The sequence below is a fragment of the Chiloscyllium plagiosum genome, unplaced genomic scaffold (genome assembly GCF_037043375.1).
Source record: "Chiloscyllium plagiosum isolate Xiang-an unplaced genomic scaffold, Cpla_swu_hap1 HiC_scaffold_7, whole genome shotgun sequence".
Taxonomy (NCBI): domain Eukaryota; kingdom Metazoa; phylum Chordata; class Chondrichthyes; order Orectolobiformes; family Hemiscylliidae; genus Chiloscyllium; species Chiloscyllium plagiosum.
In genome coordinates, this window is record NW_028270145.1 from 44,550,099 (window position 1) to 44,567,820 (window position 17,722).

The window sequence follows — 17,722 nt, forward strand, 5'->3', positions numbered from 1 at the left end:
TATGTCTCTATTAAGTCACCTCTCAACCTTCTCTCTAAGAACAGCCTCAAGGCCCTCAGCCTTTTCTCGTAAGGCATTCCTTCCATACCAGGCAACATCCTAGTAAATCTCCTCTGCACCCTTTCCAAAGCTTCCACATCCTTCTTATAATGCGGTGACCAGAACTGTACACAATACTCAAGTGTGGCCGTACCAGAGTTTTGTACAGCTGCAGCATAACCTCCTGGTTCTGGAACTCAATCCCTCTATTAATAAAGGCCAAAACACTGTATGCCTTCTTAACAACCCTGTCAATCTGGGTGGCAACTTTCAGGGATCTGTAACATGGACACCGAGATCTCTCTGCTCAACTGCACTCCCAAGAATCTTACCATTAGCCCAGTACTTTGCATTCAGATTACTCCATCCAATGTGTACCACCTCACACTTGTCCACATTAAACTCCATTTGCCACCTCTCAGCCCAGCTCTGCATCCTATCTATGTCTCTCTGCAACCTACTACATCCTTAGTCACTATCCACAAATCCACCAACCTTAGTGTCGTCCGCAAATTTACTAACCCACCCTTCTAAGCCCTCATCCAGGTCATTTATAAAAATGACGAACAGCAGTGGATCCGACACCGACCCTTGCGGTACGCCGCTAGTAACTGGACACCAAGATGAACATGTTCCATCAACTACAACCTTCTGTTTTCTTTCAGCAAGCCAATTACTGATCCACATTCCCATTCCTCCGCATTTTGTATAATAGCCTACTGTGGGGAACCTTATCGAACCCCTTGCTGAAATCCATATACACCACATCAACCTGTTACTCTCATCTACCTGCTTGGTCACTTTGTCAAAAAACTCAATAAGATTCATTAGGCACGTCCTACCCTTCTCAAAACCGTGCTGACTGTCCCTGATCAGATGATTCTTTTCTAGATGGTTATAAATCCTCTCTCTTATAACCTTTTCCAACACTTTACCAACAACTGAAGTCAGACTCACTGGTCTGTAATTACCAGGGTTCTCTACTACCCTTTTTGAACAAGGGAACCACATTTGCTCTCCTCCAGTCCTCAGGCAATATTCCTGGAGACAATGATGATTTGAAGATCAATGCCAAAGGCTCGGCAATCTCTTCCCTTGCTTCCCAGAGGATCCTAGGATAGATCCCATCTGGCCCAGGGGACTTGCCTATTTTCGCACTCAGCAGTATTTATAATACCTCTTCCTTGTAAACCTCAATCTCTTCTAGTCTAGATGCAAGTATCTCTGTATCTTCCTCTCCAACATTTCATTTTCTATAGCGAACACTGTCGAAAAATATTTATTTAGTGCTTTCCCTATCTCCTCTGACTCCACACACAAATTCCCACTATTATCCTTGATTGGCCCTAATTTAACTCTCGTCATTCTTTTATTCCTGACATACCTATGAAAAGCCTTAGGGTTAACCCTGATCCTATCCGCCAACAACTTCTCATGTCTCCTCCTGGCTCTTCTGAGCTCTCTTTTTAGGTCTTTCCTGACTTCCTTGTAATCCTCAAGCGCCCTGAGTTTTCACATTTTGTCCTAACATAGGCCTTCTTCTTCGTCTTGACCAGGGATTCCACTTCCTTAGTAAACCATGGCTCACTCGTTCTAGATCTTCCTCCCTGCCTGACAGGTACATACTTATCTAGGACACACAGGAGCTTTTCCTTGAATAAGCTCCACATTTTTAATAAGCTCATCCCCTGCAGATTCTTTCCCCATTCTTCGCTTCCTAAATCTTTCCTAATTGCATCGTAATTTCCCTTCCCCCAGCTGTAACTCTTGCTCGGTGGAGTACACCTATCCCTTTCCTTCACTAAAGTAAACCTGACAGAATTGTGATCGCTGTCTCCAAAGTGCTCACCTACTTCCAAATCTAACACCTGGCCAGGCTCGTTACCCAGAACTAAATCTAAAGTGGCTTCGCCCCTTGTAGGAATGTCTACATACTGTGTCAGGAAGCCCTGCTGCACACACTGGACAAAAACTGATCCATCTATGGTACTCGTACTGTAGTGATCCCAGTCAATATTTGGATAGTTGAAGTCCCCCATGACAACTATCCTGTCTCTCTCAGTCCTATCGAGAATCATCTTTGCTATCCTTTCCTCTACATCTCTGGGACTATTCGGAGGCCTAGAGAAAACTCCCAGAATGGTGACTTCTCCTTTCCTGTTTCTAACCTCAGCCCATACTACCTCAGTTAACGAGTCCCCAAACATCCTTTCTACAACTGTAATATTGTCCCTGATCAACAATGCCACACCTCCCCCTCTTTTACCATCTTCTCTGTTCTTACCTTCTACTATGATTAATTACCAATCTTACAGTGAAGGATGTTAGGCAAGAATGATTACAGCATGGTAGAATTTCATATTCAACTTGAGAATAACAAAGTTCAAACCTGAAATAAAGTATCTTGATGAAAAGCAATTACAATGATTCAAGTATACTAGACAAGGAAAATAGAGTCAGAAGTAAGGCAGCAGAAAAGTAGCAGTAGATATTTAAGAAAATATTTCATAATTTGCAACAAAGATACATTGCATTGAGAAAGAGAGACTTGCAAGAAGAGATGGAAATCCTGAGATAAATAAGGAAGGATTGTATCAAATTTGAAAGAAATGGTAAACAAAAAACTGTTAATATTAGTGGTAGGTCAGAAGATTGGGAACATTTTAGAAATGACAAAAAGAAAAGTGAAATTTTAAATACAGAAAACTAGCAATTAACATAAAAACAGACAGTAAGAGCTTCTACAATATATAAAGATAAAGGGTATCTAAATGGAGTTTTGGTTGCTTACAGCATGAGACTAGGTAATTAATAATGGGAAATAAAGAAACAACAGAGGCACTGAACAAGTATTTTGCATTTGTTTTCACAACAAAGGTAGGGAGAATTAAAAACAAATTTTCATCACAAGAAAAAAGTACAAGGGGAAATTAATGGCACAAAAGGTTGACAAGTCCTCTGTCAAAGTAGTGATTGTAGAGATAATGGGTGCATTGATTGTAACTTCCCACACTACATAACACCCACCCTTTCCAGAGAATTACTCAATACTCTTCCAAATGAAACACCAAATGGAGGAAGCACTGAATGTGGCAAGACAACAGAACATTTCTGTGAGGGTCCATCAGCAAGAGACTGGCACAGTAGCACCACTTACTGACCAAGCTAGCCTAGTCCTAAAGGAAATAAGTTCTGCAGTGAGGGGACTAACAAACAAACCTATTTGACCTTGTCCACACTGATCTACCTGAGGCAGATGCATCCATTCATGCAAGTGTAGGCAGAAGTAAATACCCTACAGTTTTTGTGAACGGCAAAGCCTCTTCTACACATTGAGGAAAGTTGACAACAGGAGACTACAAGTCTACAAGGATTAAAATAATGTGCAAAAAAATTGACAGTTGAGTTTAATGTGGCTCAGTTTGACAAGAAAATAGTATATTATTTAGACTGGAGAAAGACTGCAAAACAGCTCAAAGGTAGAAGACAGAGGGTGGTGGTGGAGGGTTGTTTTTCAGACTGGAGGCCTGTGACCAGTGGAGTGCCACAAGGATCGGTGCTGGGCCCTCTACTTTTTGTCATTTACATAAATGATTTGGATGCGAGCATAAGAGATACAGTTAGTAAGTTTGCAGATGACACCAAAATTGGAGGTATAGTGGACAGGAAGAGGGTTACCTCAGATTACAACAGGATCTTGACCAGATGGGCCAATGGGCTGAAAAGTGGCAGATAGAGTTTAATTCAGATAAATGCGAGGTGCTGCATTTTGGGAAAGCAAATCTTAGCAGGACTTATGCACTTAATGGTAAGGTCCTAGGGAGTGTTGCTGAACAAAGAGACCTTGGAGTACAGGTTCATAGTTCCTTGAAAGTGGAGTCGCAGGTAGGTAGGATAGTGAAGGAGGCATTTGGTATGCTTTCCTTTATTGGTCAGAGTATTGAGTACAGGAGTTGAGAGGTCATGTTGCGGCTGTATAGGACATTGGTTAGGCCACTGTTGGAATATTGCATGCAATTCTGGTCTCCTTCCTATCGGAAAGATGTTGTGAAATTTGAAAGGGTTCAGAAAAGACGTACAAGGATGTTGCCAGGGTTGGAGGATCTGAGCTACAGGGAGAGGCTGAACAGGCTGGAGCTGTTTTCCCTGGAGCGTCAGAGGCTGAGGGGGTGACCTTATAGAGGTTTACAAAATTATGAGGGGCATGGATAGGATATATAGACAAAATCTTTTCCCTGGGGTCAGGGAGTCCAGAACTAGAGGGCATAGGTTTAGGGTGAGAAGGGAAAGATATAAAAGAGACCTAAGGGGCAATGTTTTCACACAGAGGGTGGTACATGTATGGAATGAGCTACCAGAGGATGTGGTGGAGGCTGGTACAATTGCAACATGTAAGAGGCATTTGGATGAGTATATGAATAGGAAGGGTTTGGAGGGATATGGGCCGGGTGCTGGCAGGTGGGACTAGATTGGGTTTGGAGATCTGGTCAGCATGGATGGGTTGGACCGAAGGGTCTGTTTCCATGCTATACATCTCTATGACTTGGTGGTGCAGAGAGATCTATCTCCCAGTAAATTAAATTACAGACTTAGTGGCTGTGGGTAATTCAACAACAGAAAGAAACAGGTCCACAAATATTCCAAACCTCAACCAAAGGTAAGCCTAGCACATCAATGCAAAAGACAAGGTTGAAGCATTTACAATCACATTCAGTTCAAAGTGACAAATAGATGATCCACCAGCAGAGATGTCAGTCTTCAGACATTCTATTCACTCCAAATGATGTCAAGAAACAGCTGAAGGTACTGGACACTGAAAAGTCTTTGGGTCCTGATAACATTCTAGCAATTGGTTTGAAGATCTGCACTGCAGAATTAATTGGGTGTCCTAGCCAAGTTGGTCCAGTACAGCTACAGCACTGGCATTTACTGAACATAGAAAATTTCTCAGGTGTACCCTGTCCATAAAATGTGGAACAAATCCAACTCAGCAATTCATCAGTCTGCTCTCATTAGCAATATAATGGAAGGGTTGTTGCCAGCAATATCAAGTGACAATTACTCAGTAATAATCTTACTGCCCTGTTTAGGTTTCACCAGGGTGACTCAGCTCCTGAACCTGTTAGATTTGGAGCAAACATGAACGAAAGGGCTGAACACCAGGGATTTGAGGAGGGGTGGGGGGGTGATGAAGCGAAGCAAAAGCAACTGCCCTTGACATTAAAGGCAGCATCTGACCGAGCATAAAGAAATAGGATTGTGGTACTGGAGGCCAAATACTGTAGGAGTTCCTCAAGGTAGCATCCTTGGCCCAACCATTTTAACTGCTTCATTTATGAACTTCTTTCCACCATCAGGTTAGAAGTGGGATTGTTCGCTGATGACTGCATAACGTTCAGCATCTTTTGAGTCCTCTGGTACTGAAACAGTCCATATGTAGCAAGTCCTGGATAATCCTCAGGTTTGGGCTGATATGGGGCATGAATATTAATTTGCCTCTGAACAGCAGTTGTGAACAGCAGTTGTGAGCAGCATTGCCAAGAAGCAATTACCCAGCCTTCTCTTCTTGATATTCAATTGTATTACCATTGCTGAGATCTCTGCAATCAACAGTCTGTTAGTTACCAATGATTAGAAAATAAATTGGACCAGTCATATAAATACTTCAGTTACAAGACTAAGTCAAAAGCTGCAGATTCGCTGTCGGGAGAAAATTACTGCAGGTGCTGGAAAACAGCAAATGCCTGAGATCACAACCGGTCAGGTAGCATTCATGGAAAGAGAGCAAACTGATGTTTTGAGTTTAGATGACTCTTCATTGGAGCCCCTAATGAACACTCACCTAGACTCAAAGCATGAGCTTGCTGCCTGACCCACTGTGATCTCCAGCAGTTGTTGTTTTAGCTACACATTCTCTTCCAAATAACTAATCTCTCTCTAGCAAAAAGACCATTCATCATCCACAAGGAACAAATCTGAAGTGCGATGGAGTACTCTTCACTTGCCTGGAGGAGTTCAGTGCAGCAACATTGAAGAAGCTCTGCAGCATTCATGACAAAGCACTGCACTTGATTGGTACTCTGTCAATCCCCGAATCACAGTGACAGAAGTATATGCTATCTACAAGATGCACTGCAGCAATTCACCACTGCCTCTTCGAGAGCACTTTTCAAACCTCTAGAAATTCAAGAAAAGCAAATGCACTGGAGCACTACAACTTGCAAGTTCCCCTTTAAACCACACACCAGTTTGACTTTGAACTATATTGTCATTCCTTCACTTTCACAGAGTCAAAATCCTGGAACTCACTTCCTAACATTACCTTGGGTCTACCATGGGTGCACATGAATTGCAGCAGTGCATGAAGGCAGCTCACCACCAAGTGCAATTAGGAATGAGAAGTAAATGTTATTCAATACAATGATTCTTTCCAATAGATGACAAAAAAAACTGCAGAGCAAGTCATATCAGTGTCCTCTGCAAGGTCTGATACTTTTTCACTTCATGTGTCTGCAACAGCAAAACATATGCCTAAGGGACAAATATTTAGTGAAATCTGGAAGCAATAGGGTAATAACTTGCTAAGGCATGTAAATGCTCACAAGAAAGACAGATTCACAATTATCTTCCACAATACAAAGCTGTGATCCACTGCATGCACAGTTGATAAATAAAATTTTGACAGGAGATCTTTCACTTCAGGTTCCACACCAAAATTACTTTGGTGGGACACAAGCCAGGTATTAAGCATGACAAAAGTTTCCATTCATTCGTTATTGTTGATTTTCACCAAGTTCAATAAGAAAATTTAACAGAAATGACCAGACATTTACATTTAGATGAATGGTGCGAAACACCTATATAACACTTTAAATAACAAAATCAAAATTTTATCATAAAAGGATTGTAACATTTAGGACACTTGTAGACCAAGTTTTTTTGTATAGGTATTGCGACAAGAGTTGCATTTTCTTTGCCATACAAGGATTCATAATTTGCATATAATCCTAACCTTTTAAATGCACATAATCATTGGAAAACCCAATTTTGGACCAAAGAAATGGATAGTATTTTCATTTAAAAGATATGATTAACTCACACCATCCAAATTCAAAATGCATAGAAAATGAAATTGGCCTTAGACAAGTAAACTACCATCCTCCAATTTCTGAAAACTGTGCTGACAGAATGCATTTAACATGGACCAAAATAATTTCCTTCGAGTTGAGCACTAAATTTATTAAACAGCATTATAATTTAGAATCTGCTATACAGAGACTAATTTTTGGGAACTTGTACTGCAAACTGTATTTTGAATTCATGTAAAGGTGGCACTGGAGGTCCTTCTTTACTACAAGTTTTAATAAATATCTGAAATACTACAAATCAAAAACATGAATCAAAATTATCCTACTTACCGGATTTTTGTCAGGATGCATAGAGAGTGCAAGTTTCTTAAAAGCTTGCCTTATCTGTCGATTAGTTGCACTTTTTGACAATCCAAGCAATTTATAATAGTCCTCATCAGTGTAAACTATAACTGATAAGCATATTATAACAAAAATACATAAAATAATTTTGTTTGAGGACTGTTTACGCTTCTCTAAAGTGAGAAAATCAAAGCATAAATGCTCCATTTTGCAGAAGAGAATTTCAATCAACTTTGAATATGCCCGATGTGTGCGTACAATTAAGTTGCTGGCATGGTTCTTGATCTTTGTTTACAACATCTTTATTCTTGAGGCAATTTCAATAATTGGTTGTCATGTTGTCTTCCAAATCATAATCTGTAATCAAAAATAAAACTTCAGCTTTTACTACATTCATCCCTTTTCATGAGGGAAAAAAGTAGAAGCAAATCCACTTTGATCTTATGCAATAGGTTAGCTATATATTGTCATACTTATTCATGATAGCTTCAAACCCATACATGACAGTAGAACACTAGATCAGATGTAGGAAACAATTCCCCATTTATCTCAGCATAATCAGTGCTCTGCTTTCTCTCCCCAGATGCTGCCAGACCTGCTCTTCCTCCAGCAATTTGTTTTTCTTTCAGATCTCGAACATTCACGTTTTAGTTTTGTCAAAAATAAGCAGATTTCAAGTATCTGCAGTTCTTTGTTTTATTTTAGTGACATAGCCAGATGTTGCTTTCACATTCAAAAAATAACTGGCCTGATTGATTGCTGGGGGAGGAGTCAGAAATGTACAGCACGGAAACAAACCCTTTGGTCCAACTTGTCCATGCCGACCAGATATCCCAACCAAATCAGTTCCACCTGCCCATACCCATTCAGATACCTTTTAAATGTTGCAATTGTACCAGCTTCCACCAGTTCCTCTGGCAGCTCATTCCATACACATTCCACCCTCTCAAAACGTTGCCGCTTAGGTCTCTTATATCATTCCCATCTCACCTTAAACCTATGCCCTCCAGTTCTGGACTCTCCCACCCCAGGGAAAAGACTTCGTCTATTTATCCTATTCATGCCCCTCGTGATTTTATAAACCTCGACAGTAAGCTTTTAGTTATCTTAACTAGTATCAATATCTTGTCCTCATTTTCCACCCCACCAGCCTACATGTACTCTGCCATTTCTGTCACTTCCAAAGCACATCTTTCCCTCCATTAGCAATCCAAAAGGACTGCTCTCTTCACAAAATGGTTCACTCCTCAATTGCATCTTGTCTCTGTTCCACAGCAACTTCCAATTGCAGGACGTGTAATACATGGCCTATTGTTTCCTCCTCTTCTCTCACTATCCAAGGTCCTAAACAGTCCTATTAAGTGAAGCAGCAATCTTCCGGTACTTCTTTCAATTAAGTACACTGTACTTGCTGCTTATAATATGGTATTTTCTACATGGAGAAGACCAATGCAGATTGGGTGAGCGCTTTACAGAAGACTGTATTCATTCAGCAAGAATGACTCCATGCTGGTAGATGCTTGACATTAATTCACCACTTTGCTCTCATACTCACATTTCAGTCCTTAACCTGTTGCACGTGTTGTAGTAAAATTGAAGAGACAGCTTCCTTTTCTTTGAAAAAGGATGAGCCAGTCTAAATCTTGCTTACATGTTCTTATTTTTGAAAAGAGAGGATTATTATTCTGCCATTCACACCGAAAGGAAAAACGTTTTGTTACTTTACTACAACAATTAGCACTGTCTTTTCCTTTTGTTAGATAACATTCTTGTCATTTCATTTCTCCTACCTGCTGCTCTGTCCCAGACTTTCTCTTTTGTTCTCCCTTCCTTTCTGTTGACAACAGTGTACAACCAAGGTTTCTACTTTTCTTCAGAACACTCATTTCGGACTTGAAACTTTAACACTGGGCTTTATCTCCAGATGTTGCCAATACTGTCGTGTATTTCCAGCACTTACTGCTTGTATTTCAGATCTCTAACATTCACAATGTTTTCGTTTTCTCAAAAAGTAAGCATTTTAGCCAGACCCATAATTCAGTGGAAGAGGAAACACCTAACCAAATCATGTGGACAACACATGCACATTTCTTCACATTTGTATGGTCAAATTTTATGAATGACCACATAATAAATTATTTCACTTATTATTTTTGAAAACAATTAAATAAATGGCAGAATATATACCCATAAAATGCCTTTCTTCTTTCGAAGCACAGTAATTGTTGCGTGGGCAAATCGAACAACCAATTCTCACACAGAAAAAAAACCTATAAATAGCAATTAGGTAACTGACCAGATGGTGTCCTATGGTGTCACTCGCCAACGAATAACGGTTGATTAGAAGATGGAGACAACTCGCATATTCTTCTTCAAGGTATCTCAAGGTTTTTTATAGCACCTAAACAAGCAAATTGATTAGATTAGATTTTGATTAGATTACATTACAATGTGGAAACAGGCCCTTGGCCCAACAAGTCCACACCGACCCGCCGAAGCGAAACCCACCCATACCCCTACATTTACCCCTTACCTAACACTACGGGCAATTTAGCATGGCCAATTCACCTGACCCTGCACATCTTTTGGACTGTGGGAGGAAACCGGAGCACCCGGAGGAAACCCACGCAGACACGGGGAGAACGTGCAAACTCCACACAGTCAGTCGCCTGAGGCGGGAATTGAACCCAGGTCTCAGGCGCTGTGAGGCAGCAGTGCTAACCACTGTGCCACCGTGCCGCCCACGAAATTGGACCTTGGTTTAATCTTTTATCCTACAAGTTAAACATCTAACTCTATAGCATTCTCTCAACATTATACTGAACCTTCAAACAAGATCATGTGCTTAAATCACGGAATGTAGCTTGAACCTACACAACAGTATGAGTTTACATTGCTTTTAAGAATGCCAGATAGCATAATACCCTTCAATGACAAATCAGTTCTGTTCATATCCTACCACGTATGGTACTGGATATCCAGGAAAAGTACTACTAAAGATGTAGATACTAGAAATTTGAAATAAAAACTAAAAAAAGTATGGAAAATGAAAGTTATCAGTTCATTTGTGGAGAGGAAAAACAAAACATTTCAGGGTAGTCTGAAGGTGACAGCTTTCATACGTTCATCATTTGTCATAAAACCCTAGTTCATTTTTCCACATACCATTGATGGAAGTGCAGTACGAGTTGCTTGTCTGCAGTCTGCATGTGTGCTTCAAATTTGCCAAATTGTGTAAACCAAAGCAGAATGCTTTACCATTGTTTATTAAAGTGTAATAGTTAGCAGGGTACATTTTCAAATCATAATATATGCACTGAATTTAAAAGAATCACTTGAGCTTTATTCTATCCTTTCAAATTTAAGACTTACCCAGAGAAATTACTTTTGAGGATCCTAAGATATAGTACTATTAGGAGAACTAAACTGAAGAAGTGAACTGAGCATCTGACGAGAAATTTAGCATAATATTAAAGCATATTGCTAAATTATTTTTCTGAATTTTGGACAGATGCTCAATAAATCATGTGGCACCACTGGATAGTACAATTTCTGGTTGACAACTGGAATCAAATTTAGATTACATTACAGTGTGGAAACAGGCCCTTCGGCCCAACAAGTCCACACCGACCCGCCGAAGCGCAACCCACCCATACCCCTACATTTACCCCTTACCTAACACTACGGGCAATTTAGCATGGCCAATTCACCTGACCCTGCACATCTTTGGACTGTGGGAGGAAACCGGAGCACCCAGAGGAAACCCACGCAGACACGGGGAGAACGTGCAAACTCCACACAGTCAGTCGCCTGAGGCGGGAATTGAACCCGGGTCTCAGGCGCTGTGAGGCAGCAGTGCTAACCACTGTGCCACCGTGCCGCCCACCACTGTGCCACCGTGCCGCCCACAACTGTGCCACCGTGCCGCCCACAACTGTGCCACCGTGCCGCCCACCGTGCCGCCGACTGTGTGGAGTTTGCACGTTCTCCCCGTGTCTGCGTGGGTTTCCTCCGGGTGCTCCGGTTTCCTCCCACAGTCCAAAGATGTGCAGGCCAGGTGAATTGGCCATGCTAAATTGCCCGCAGTGTTAGGTAAGGGGTAAATGTAGGGGTCTGGGTGGGTTGCGCTTCGGCGGGTCGGTGTGGATTTGTTGGGCCGAAGGGCCTGTTTCCACACTGTAATGTAATCTAATCTAATCTAATCAAATTTCTTCAGAAATTTCCTCAGATCTGTGATTAAATGTTAATCTGCAGTGTCCATTTAATGTGCCTTTATACAATGCTTAATGATGAATTGGTATGGATATGTTTCTGGTTATATATTCGAAGAGTTTTATCCAATTGTAAATACCATTAGATAAACTGCCACGTTGTTGGATTAAGTTTCAAAACACCTGTTTGCTGAGTTAACCATAGCAACATCCATGACACACCAGCCAAATGATTGATATCCAAGAGTACAATAGTATTTATACTCAAGGTTCATTCTGAACTAAGTTATGTAAACTGAATAGAAAATGAGAATATGCTATTTTTAAGAGGTAATTCCATCAACATTAGCTTTGACCACTTTACTGGATGCCCGAAGGTCAAGTACCATGCACGTACCATAAAGAATTCACTTGTCATTTAAGGGTGTTATGCTATCAGACACCATCAGGCTGTTTAGTTTTCAGTTGCTTGCAGGTATGTTCCCTAAGCTTTGCAGAGGAACTGAAGCATTGACTTTAGTACAACACTCCTGCCATGATCATGGAGTTCAAAGCTTGAATCCAGGAGTTAAAACATTAGATAGGATCAGAATCTGTAAATGCAGTGTCAATTTTTAAAAACAATTCTGCTTTAAAGTCTACCATTTAACATACTATTTGATCTCTTCTCAAATATTAATTCACAAATGTAACTGTCAGTATGGGTTTCTTCCTCTGGGTTTACTCCCAGTGCAAACTGCAAGGTAGTTCAACTATTAAAGTTTGTATCTAATTCGGCCACTCACAGTAACTAAGCAAGTAGTCTATTTTACATGGTATTCCTGTTGCGACATCTGTGGTTCCCAGAAGTTTCAAATAATCACATTTCTGGATACAAAATTCTGGATCATCCTTCAAATATATTTCACAGATCACACCATGTGCTGCAGTTGAATACACTGTTGCTTAGCACCTGACCATAGTGCTGGAGTGATGTCACACACTGGCTGTAAATATGCATAATATAGTTCCTCAATAATATTCCCCTTTAAAAAGATAATGCCTCCATATGTCAAAAAGGACTGTTCAAATCATTAACCTTAGACATACTTTAAAACATTGAAGAGATACCATTCTTGATTGCAGGTGAATGCTCTCTCAGTATGCCAGTATGGGTGGTACTTTGTGGTGGCTATTATTTCCTCTGCGTATTTCTGTACTTCAGGCAAATGTTACACATTGATAACACAGTATTGATGTTTTTGTAGATGCCTATCCCCTTCAGAACTTACACAAGGCGTCTCCAATTACAAATGACGCATGTACTGGGAGGAGCTTCAATAGGAGAAGAATCTTTATACACATATCCTTGTGTTAACAATATAACCTGCTAGCAGAATTTCACTTCCTGGCTGATATGTTCAGAGTTAAATTGTAACTCTGAAGCCTAAAGGAGTAACCTGTGCAGTGTTGTCGGTGTCGATATGGATTTTCCATGTAGATCCGTTCCAATGGACGATGATTACTCCCTACTATGTATTTATGGGAGAAAGTTCATAACATTTCTCACATTCATGCACAATTGCAAAAAGATTTCTTTCTTGGCTGACATATGTAGGTTTGGCTGATGTTATCTGACCATTGATTCTTAACAGCTTTTGTAGGCTTGCTGTGTACATATTCTGAATCTTACTTATGAAACTCCAATTTAAAATCAAGCCAAAAGAAACTTCAGGTTTTTGTCATCTCTTGAATCTTCCATCCCAAAAGATAGCTAAGATATTTCAGGACTCAATTTGAATCAATCAGGTGTTTACACCACGCCAAAGAACCAGTATTCTGACACCTTCACAACACATTTATTTACATTCAGCTTAATGCTAACTTTTCTCATTCTCTACGGCTTCATGATCTTTTTCATCTACAGCATAGATCTAGTTTTCATCAGCTCCAACAACTGCATCTTCACTACCTCTTTGTTTCATCTACTTTCTAGTGCAATAAATTGTGGCTCACTTGAGGCTAAACAAGGTAATCTGCAGGAAGTTGTACCAACCAAAAGGTATATCGAATGTAATCAAGAGCAAAGATTTCTTGTCAATTACAAAAGCGTTTCAGGTTTCAAATCTAGTGAAAATGTTAGCCCCTACCATTGTTGGTGTGATTCTTCCAGTGTTAAAATGGGTTAGTAATTGCTCTCTTGATGTTTAGAACCTAGGCAAAAAGGGAACGGTCCATTTTCATTTCTTTCTCACCATGATGGAATTACACATATCTATAAGTTCTCTTATTCAGGAATCAGTCAGTCAGTCACTTCCATTTCTCTTTGAAGCTTGACTTTTCTATAGGCATATTATATGGCAGTGGGTCAAGTGTGTGTGGATGAATCACTTTTCTTCTCTGGATCAACGGTGATGAGCTATGAAAAATCTTAAAACATCCAAGACTTCCATCATAAAACATTCTAGGTACAGTTATAGCAGATCTCATGTTTTTCATCACAAACTTTTCTTCAAATCAGTTTTACTACCTTCAACCATTGGTCATGCCTCCTTCATTTCATAGCTTACTGAGATCAGCTGTAGTGTTTTGCAACTGCTCAACCTGAGAATGCAGGGCCATCTGTTTCCGTGACAAAGAACATATCACTAACATACTTTCCTTTGCACGCCCTTCTGATTTGTGTTGTTCGTAGCTATCGAATTTCCTCCAATGTGTTGTTGAAATAACATTGCTCTATTTCAGGTTATCCTTCTTTCAGGTTTTTCCAAAAGATTTTCTGATACAGACTGAGCAGGATAGTCCAGCTCTGCTTCTTAGAATCAAGTTTCAGTTTCGTAGTTGGTGCTTATTTTTTCATTTTCTTTCAAACTGGAAAAGTTTTATGCATTTCTTCTCTTTGAAAAGTTTCACATCCACACAGTTCATGTAGTTGTATGGTTCCTTAGTCTATTGCATCTTCAAACTCATCATCTTTTTTCCCAGATATGACTATCCTGGCTTTTTATCCTTTTTTTCTTCCTTTGTGAAGAACCTCCTCCAATTATATTTTTTAAATAAACCCACACACTACCGCCTAAGTGCCATAGTGCTGCTCTATCGCTCTCCGAGCAATTGCTTTGCTATCATCCTTTATTTTTTCACATCTTTATCCAGTGATTGTACTTACCACAAACTCTGCATTTTTATCTATAAATAGGACATTGATTTCTGTGAACTTGTATTCTTCTACAGCTTTTGTAAACCTCTTCATTTGATAAGTAATATTTTGCTCTTATTTTACTGTATCAACCAAGCTCCTTTTCCCTGGTGTGAATTGAAGGCGAGCATTTTCATAGACAGCATCTTCATCTAATGCATCATCGCCTTTTTTTATATATGCGCAGACCACAGAAATTCTTACGCAGCACTGACGTCCAAAACTGGTTGAACTTTATTCAAGCCATTTCACAAATCCTGCCATGTGCCACACAGTGACACATGTTACTCAGCATTAGATTGTCATACAGTCATAAGGTGGCATTCTGGATACAAGTATGCATAAGATAGATACAAACAAGGTAAAAACACAATAAACCAAATATTTTGGGAATAATCATCTGTGGTTACATGCTTTTTACATACTAACTGCCAATCTGTAGATCCCATGCTTAACTCACCACATCTGGTGACAGCAGCTTTGACTTCATCGATCATTGATTTTTGAACCACAGCTGAAGCAGGTGGCTTTGAAAGCAAGTTTGCATAAGCATTTATCAAAATGATTTCTCACTGATGCTAGATTCCATAGTAAATAGTGTACTTGCAGTGCAGAACTGCTTTACAGTAGAGTTGTACAGGGTTAAAAAAAGTAAACAATCTAAACTAAACTTTCCAGAACTCCCAGATTTAGGTAAATCATAATCAAACATACACACTGCACATTTTTAAAAGCTGATTTTTGTTCTTTATAAATCATTCGCAGATAATTGCTCGACTGATTATGTGTGTAGCAGCTGTAAATTTATTTTGCTGAATTTGCAAGTTGGTCCTGAAATAAGTACTAATTCCACAGACAAATCACTTAAAAGTTAGGATTCTAAATTAAAAAAAAGATTATTTTTCCTTTGGCTTTCTATGAGTCAATTATAACAAAAAAAAACTTAACAGCATGGCCCCACCCCCATTCACCTATCATACTCTTTGCTCCCTTCCCCAGCCCCACCCCCCCACCCATTTATCTTTCCACCCTGGAGGCTTCCTGCCTCTATTCCTGATGAAGGGCTTTTGCCCGAAACATCAATTTTCCTGCTCCTCGGATGCTGCCTGACCTGCTGTGCTTTTCCAGCACCACTCTGATCAGAAATTAAGCTCACCCTATAAAATTACATAAATAATTAAGTGTGTCGAACTCCTCTTCTGAACTATCTGACATTTCAAACATGAGCAAATAATCAATGGCGATATGTGGGCTTGGTGTATCAGTACAGAGAGGAATGAGTATTAAGGAAAATGCAGAAAGTCACTTCAAAAAAAGTATCTTGCCTCAAAGGGTTAACTTTTCAGGTACAGATCCTATGTCCAAATGAAGTTGGAAGAAAAGCAAACTCCTTCATTGGATTCAAATGAGACGTATGGGACGGTTCAAAAAACAAAAATCAATGAATTAATACTTGTAAACAGATTAGCTGGAATCCATAGCAACAACTCTTATTCAGGCAAGCGAAAGAAATGGAATTGATGAGGGAATTCCTCTATCACACTTCAGATCCAAACAATGAATTCAGCAACAGGAAACTTTTAACGATCATTTTACTGACCTACTTTTAAACTCAGAACTTCTTAAAGTTGTTTCACGCCAATCGAGTTTATTGTAATTTCCTTTTCCCTACCTGGGAAAAGGTATTGCATTGTCACCTGTTGGGCACATCCCCATCAACATTCCTCAATCTGTACTTTCTAGAATTCTCCATCCTCTTGTTCCCGGTCCATCAATGGGACTGGGCTGACTCTCCACTTTTGACAGTTATCTCCCCCCCCCCCCCCCCCCCCCCCCCCCAAACGTACATGCGAGATGCTGGAAGAACCGCACACAGCGGCCAAGCGGCGACCGCCAGAGAGAAGGAGGAAAACGGCCGCTCCTTGACTGGCCATGGCGGTCGCAGGTTCACTCACCAGCCGCTCGGAGTGCTTTCGCCGCGGATCCTGTTTGAGCCTCCACACGTCCGGCCCGGACTCCTCTACCCGACGCACTTGTGTCCGGGAGAGCGCGCCCCCTTCCTCTCACGCACCCGTGAGCAGGCCCCGCCCCGGGCCGGATACATTTCCAGGATACGCAGACAAAGGGCCGAATGACGTCAGGGGCCCCGAGCGTGCCACGTGTAATCCGGCTGTGGAGCTCTGACCAATGGCAGAGCGCCAGGCTTGTTACATTCACACTGGGCGATCCATTGGACTGATGATACATTCATGACAAATAGCGAGTGAAAGAAGTTTAAGAACCGACTTAACCTTGGGTCTTAAATGCGATGAAGATGAACCGTTGTGGGACACTGATAATGTCCCTACCACTGGGTAGGGAGGCCAGGATTCAAGCCCCACCTACCCTGGTGGTGTGCATTATCATCTCTGAGCAGAATGATTTTGCATGAAGAGAATGCGCTCATCGATGGCAAATGAACCTCAACGATATCTTGCTTGCAGAAAGGTGTAGGGTTGAAAGTTCACAATGGATCTTCATCTTAGGGCGTCTGTGTCAAGTGGCTTTAGTGTATCACTTAAGTATAAATCATGCAAACAGAATCTACGGATTTTTTCTGTGAAATCTAATCAAATCACAGAATTGCTGCAGTGCAGCAGGACTGCCAAGATTGTTGCATGTGAGACGTTGCTCGGTCCAGTGTTGTGTTATTAGTCTAGGCTCCCAACCGAATCACGGAAAGTATGCAGCACAGAAAGAGGCCATTGTTTTTATGTTGTCTGCAACGGTCAAAAAATGTGCCATTCAGCCTAATCACGCATACAGCATTTGATCTAAAACACTGCTGGTTATGGCATTTGAAGCACAGTTAGACACACAATTTA

At 40.6% G+C, this 17,722-nt stretch overlaps 1 protein-coding gene across 2 annotated transcripts in view; it reads right to left on the minus strand.

Annotated features, from left to right (window-relative positions):
* dnajc10 (DnaJ (Hsp40) homolog, subfamily C, member 10) overlaps positions 1 to 16,960 on the minus strand; it is a 74,174-nt gene extending 57,214 nt beyond the window's left edge. The window contains exons 1-3 of one of the 2 annotated variants that reach the window (XM_043693461.2): positions 16,814 to 16,960; positions 9,766 to 9,870; positions 7,458 to 7,826 (exon numbers count right to left, since the gene is read on the minus strand). In XM_043693461.2, the coding sequence (XP_043549396.2) occupies positions 7,458 to 7,676 (219 nt within the window). In that variant the 5' untranslated portion in view covers positions 7,677 to 7,826; positions 9,766 to 9,870; positions 16,814 to 16,960. The other variant, XM_087988964.1, reaches the window with a different exon arrangement.
* Positions 16,961 to 17,722: the final 762 nt, after the last annotated feature.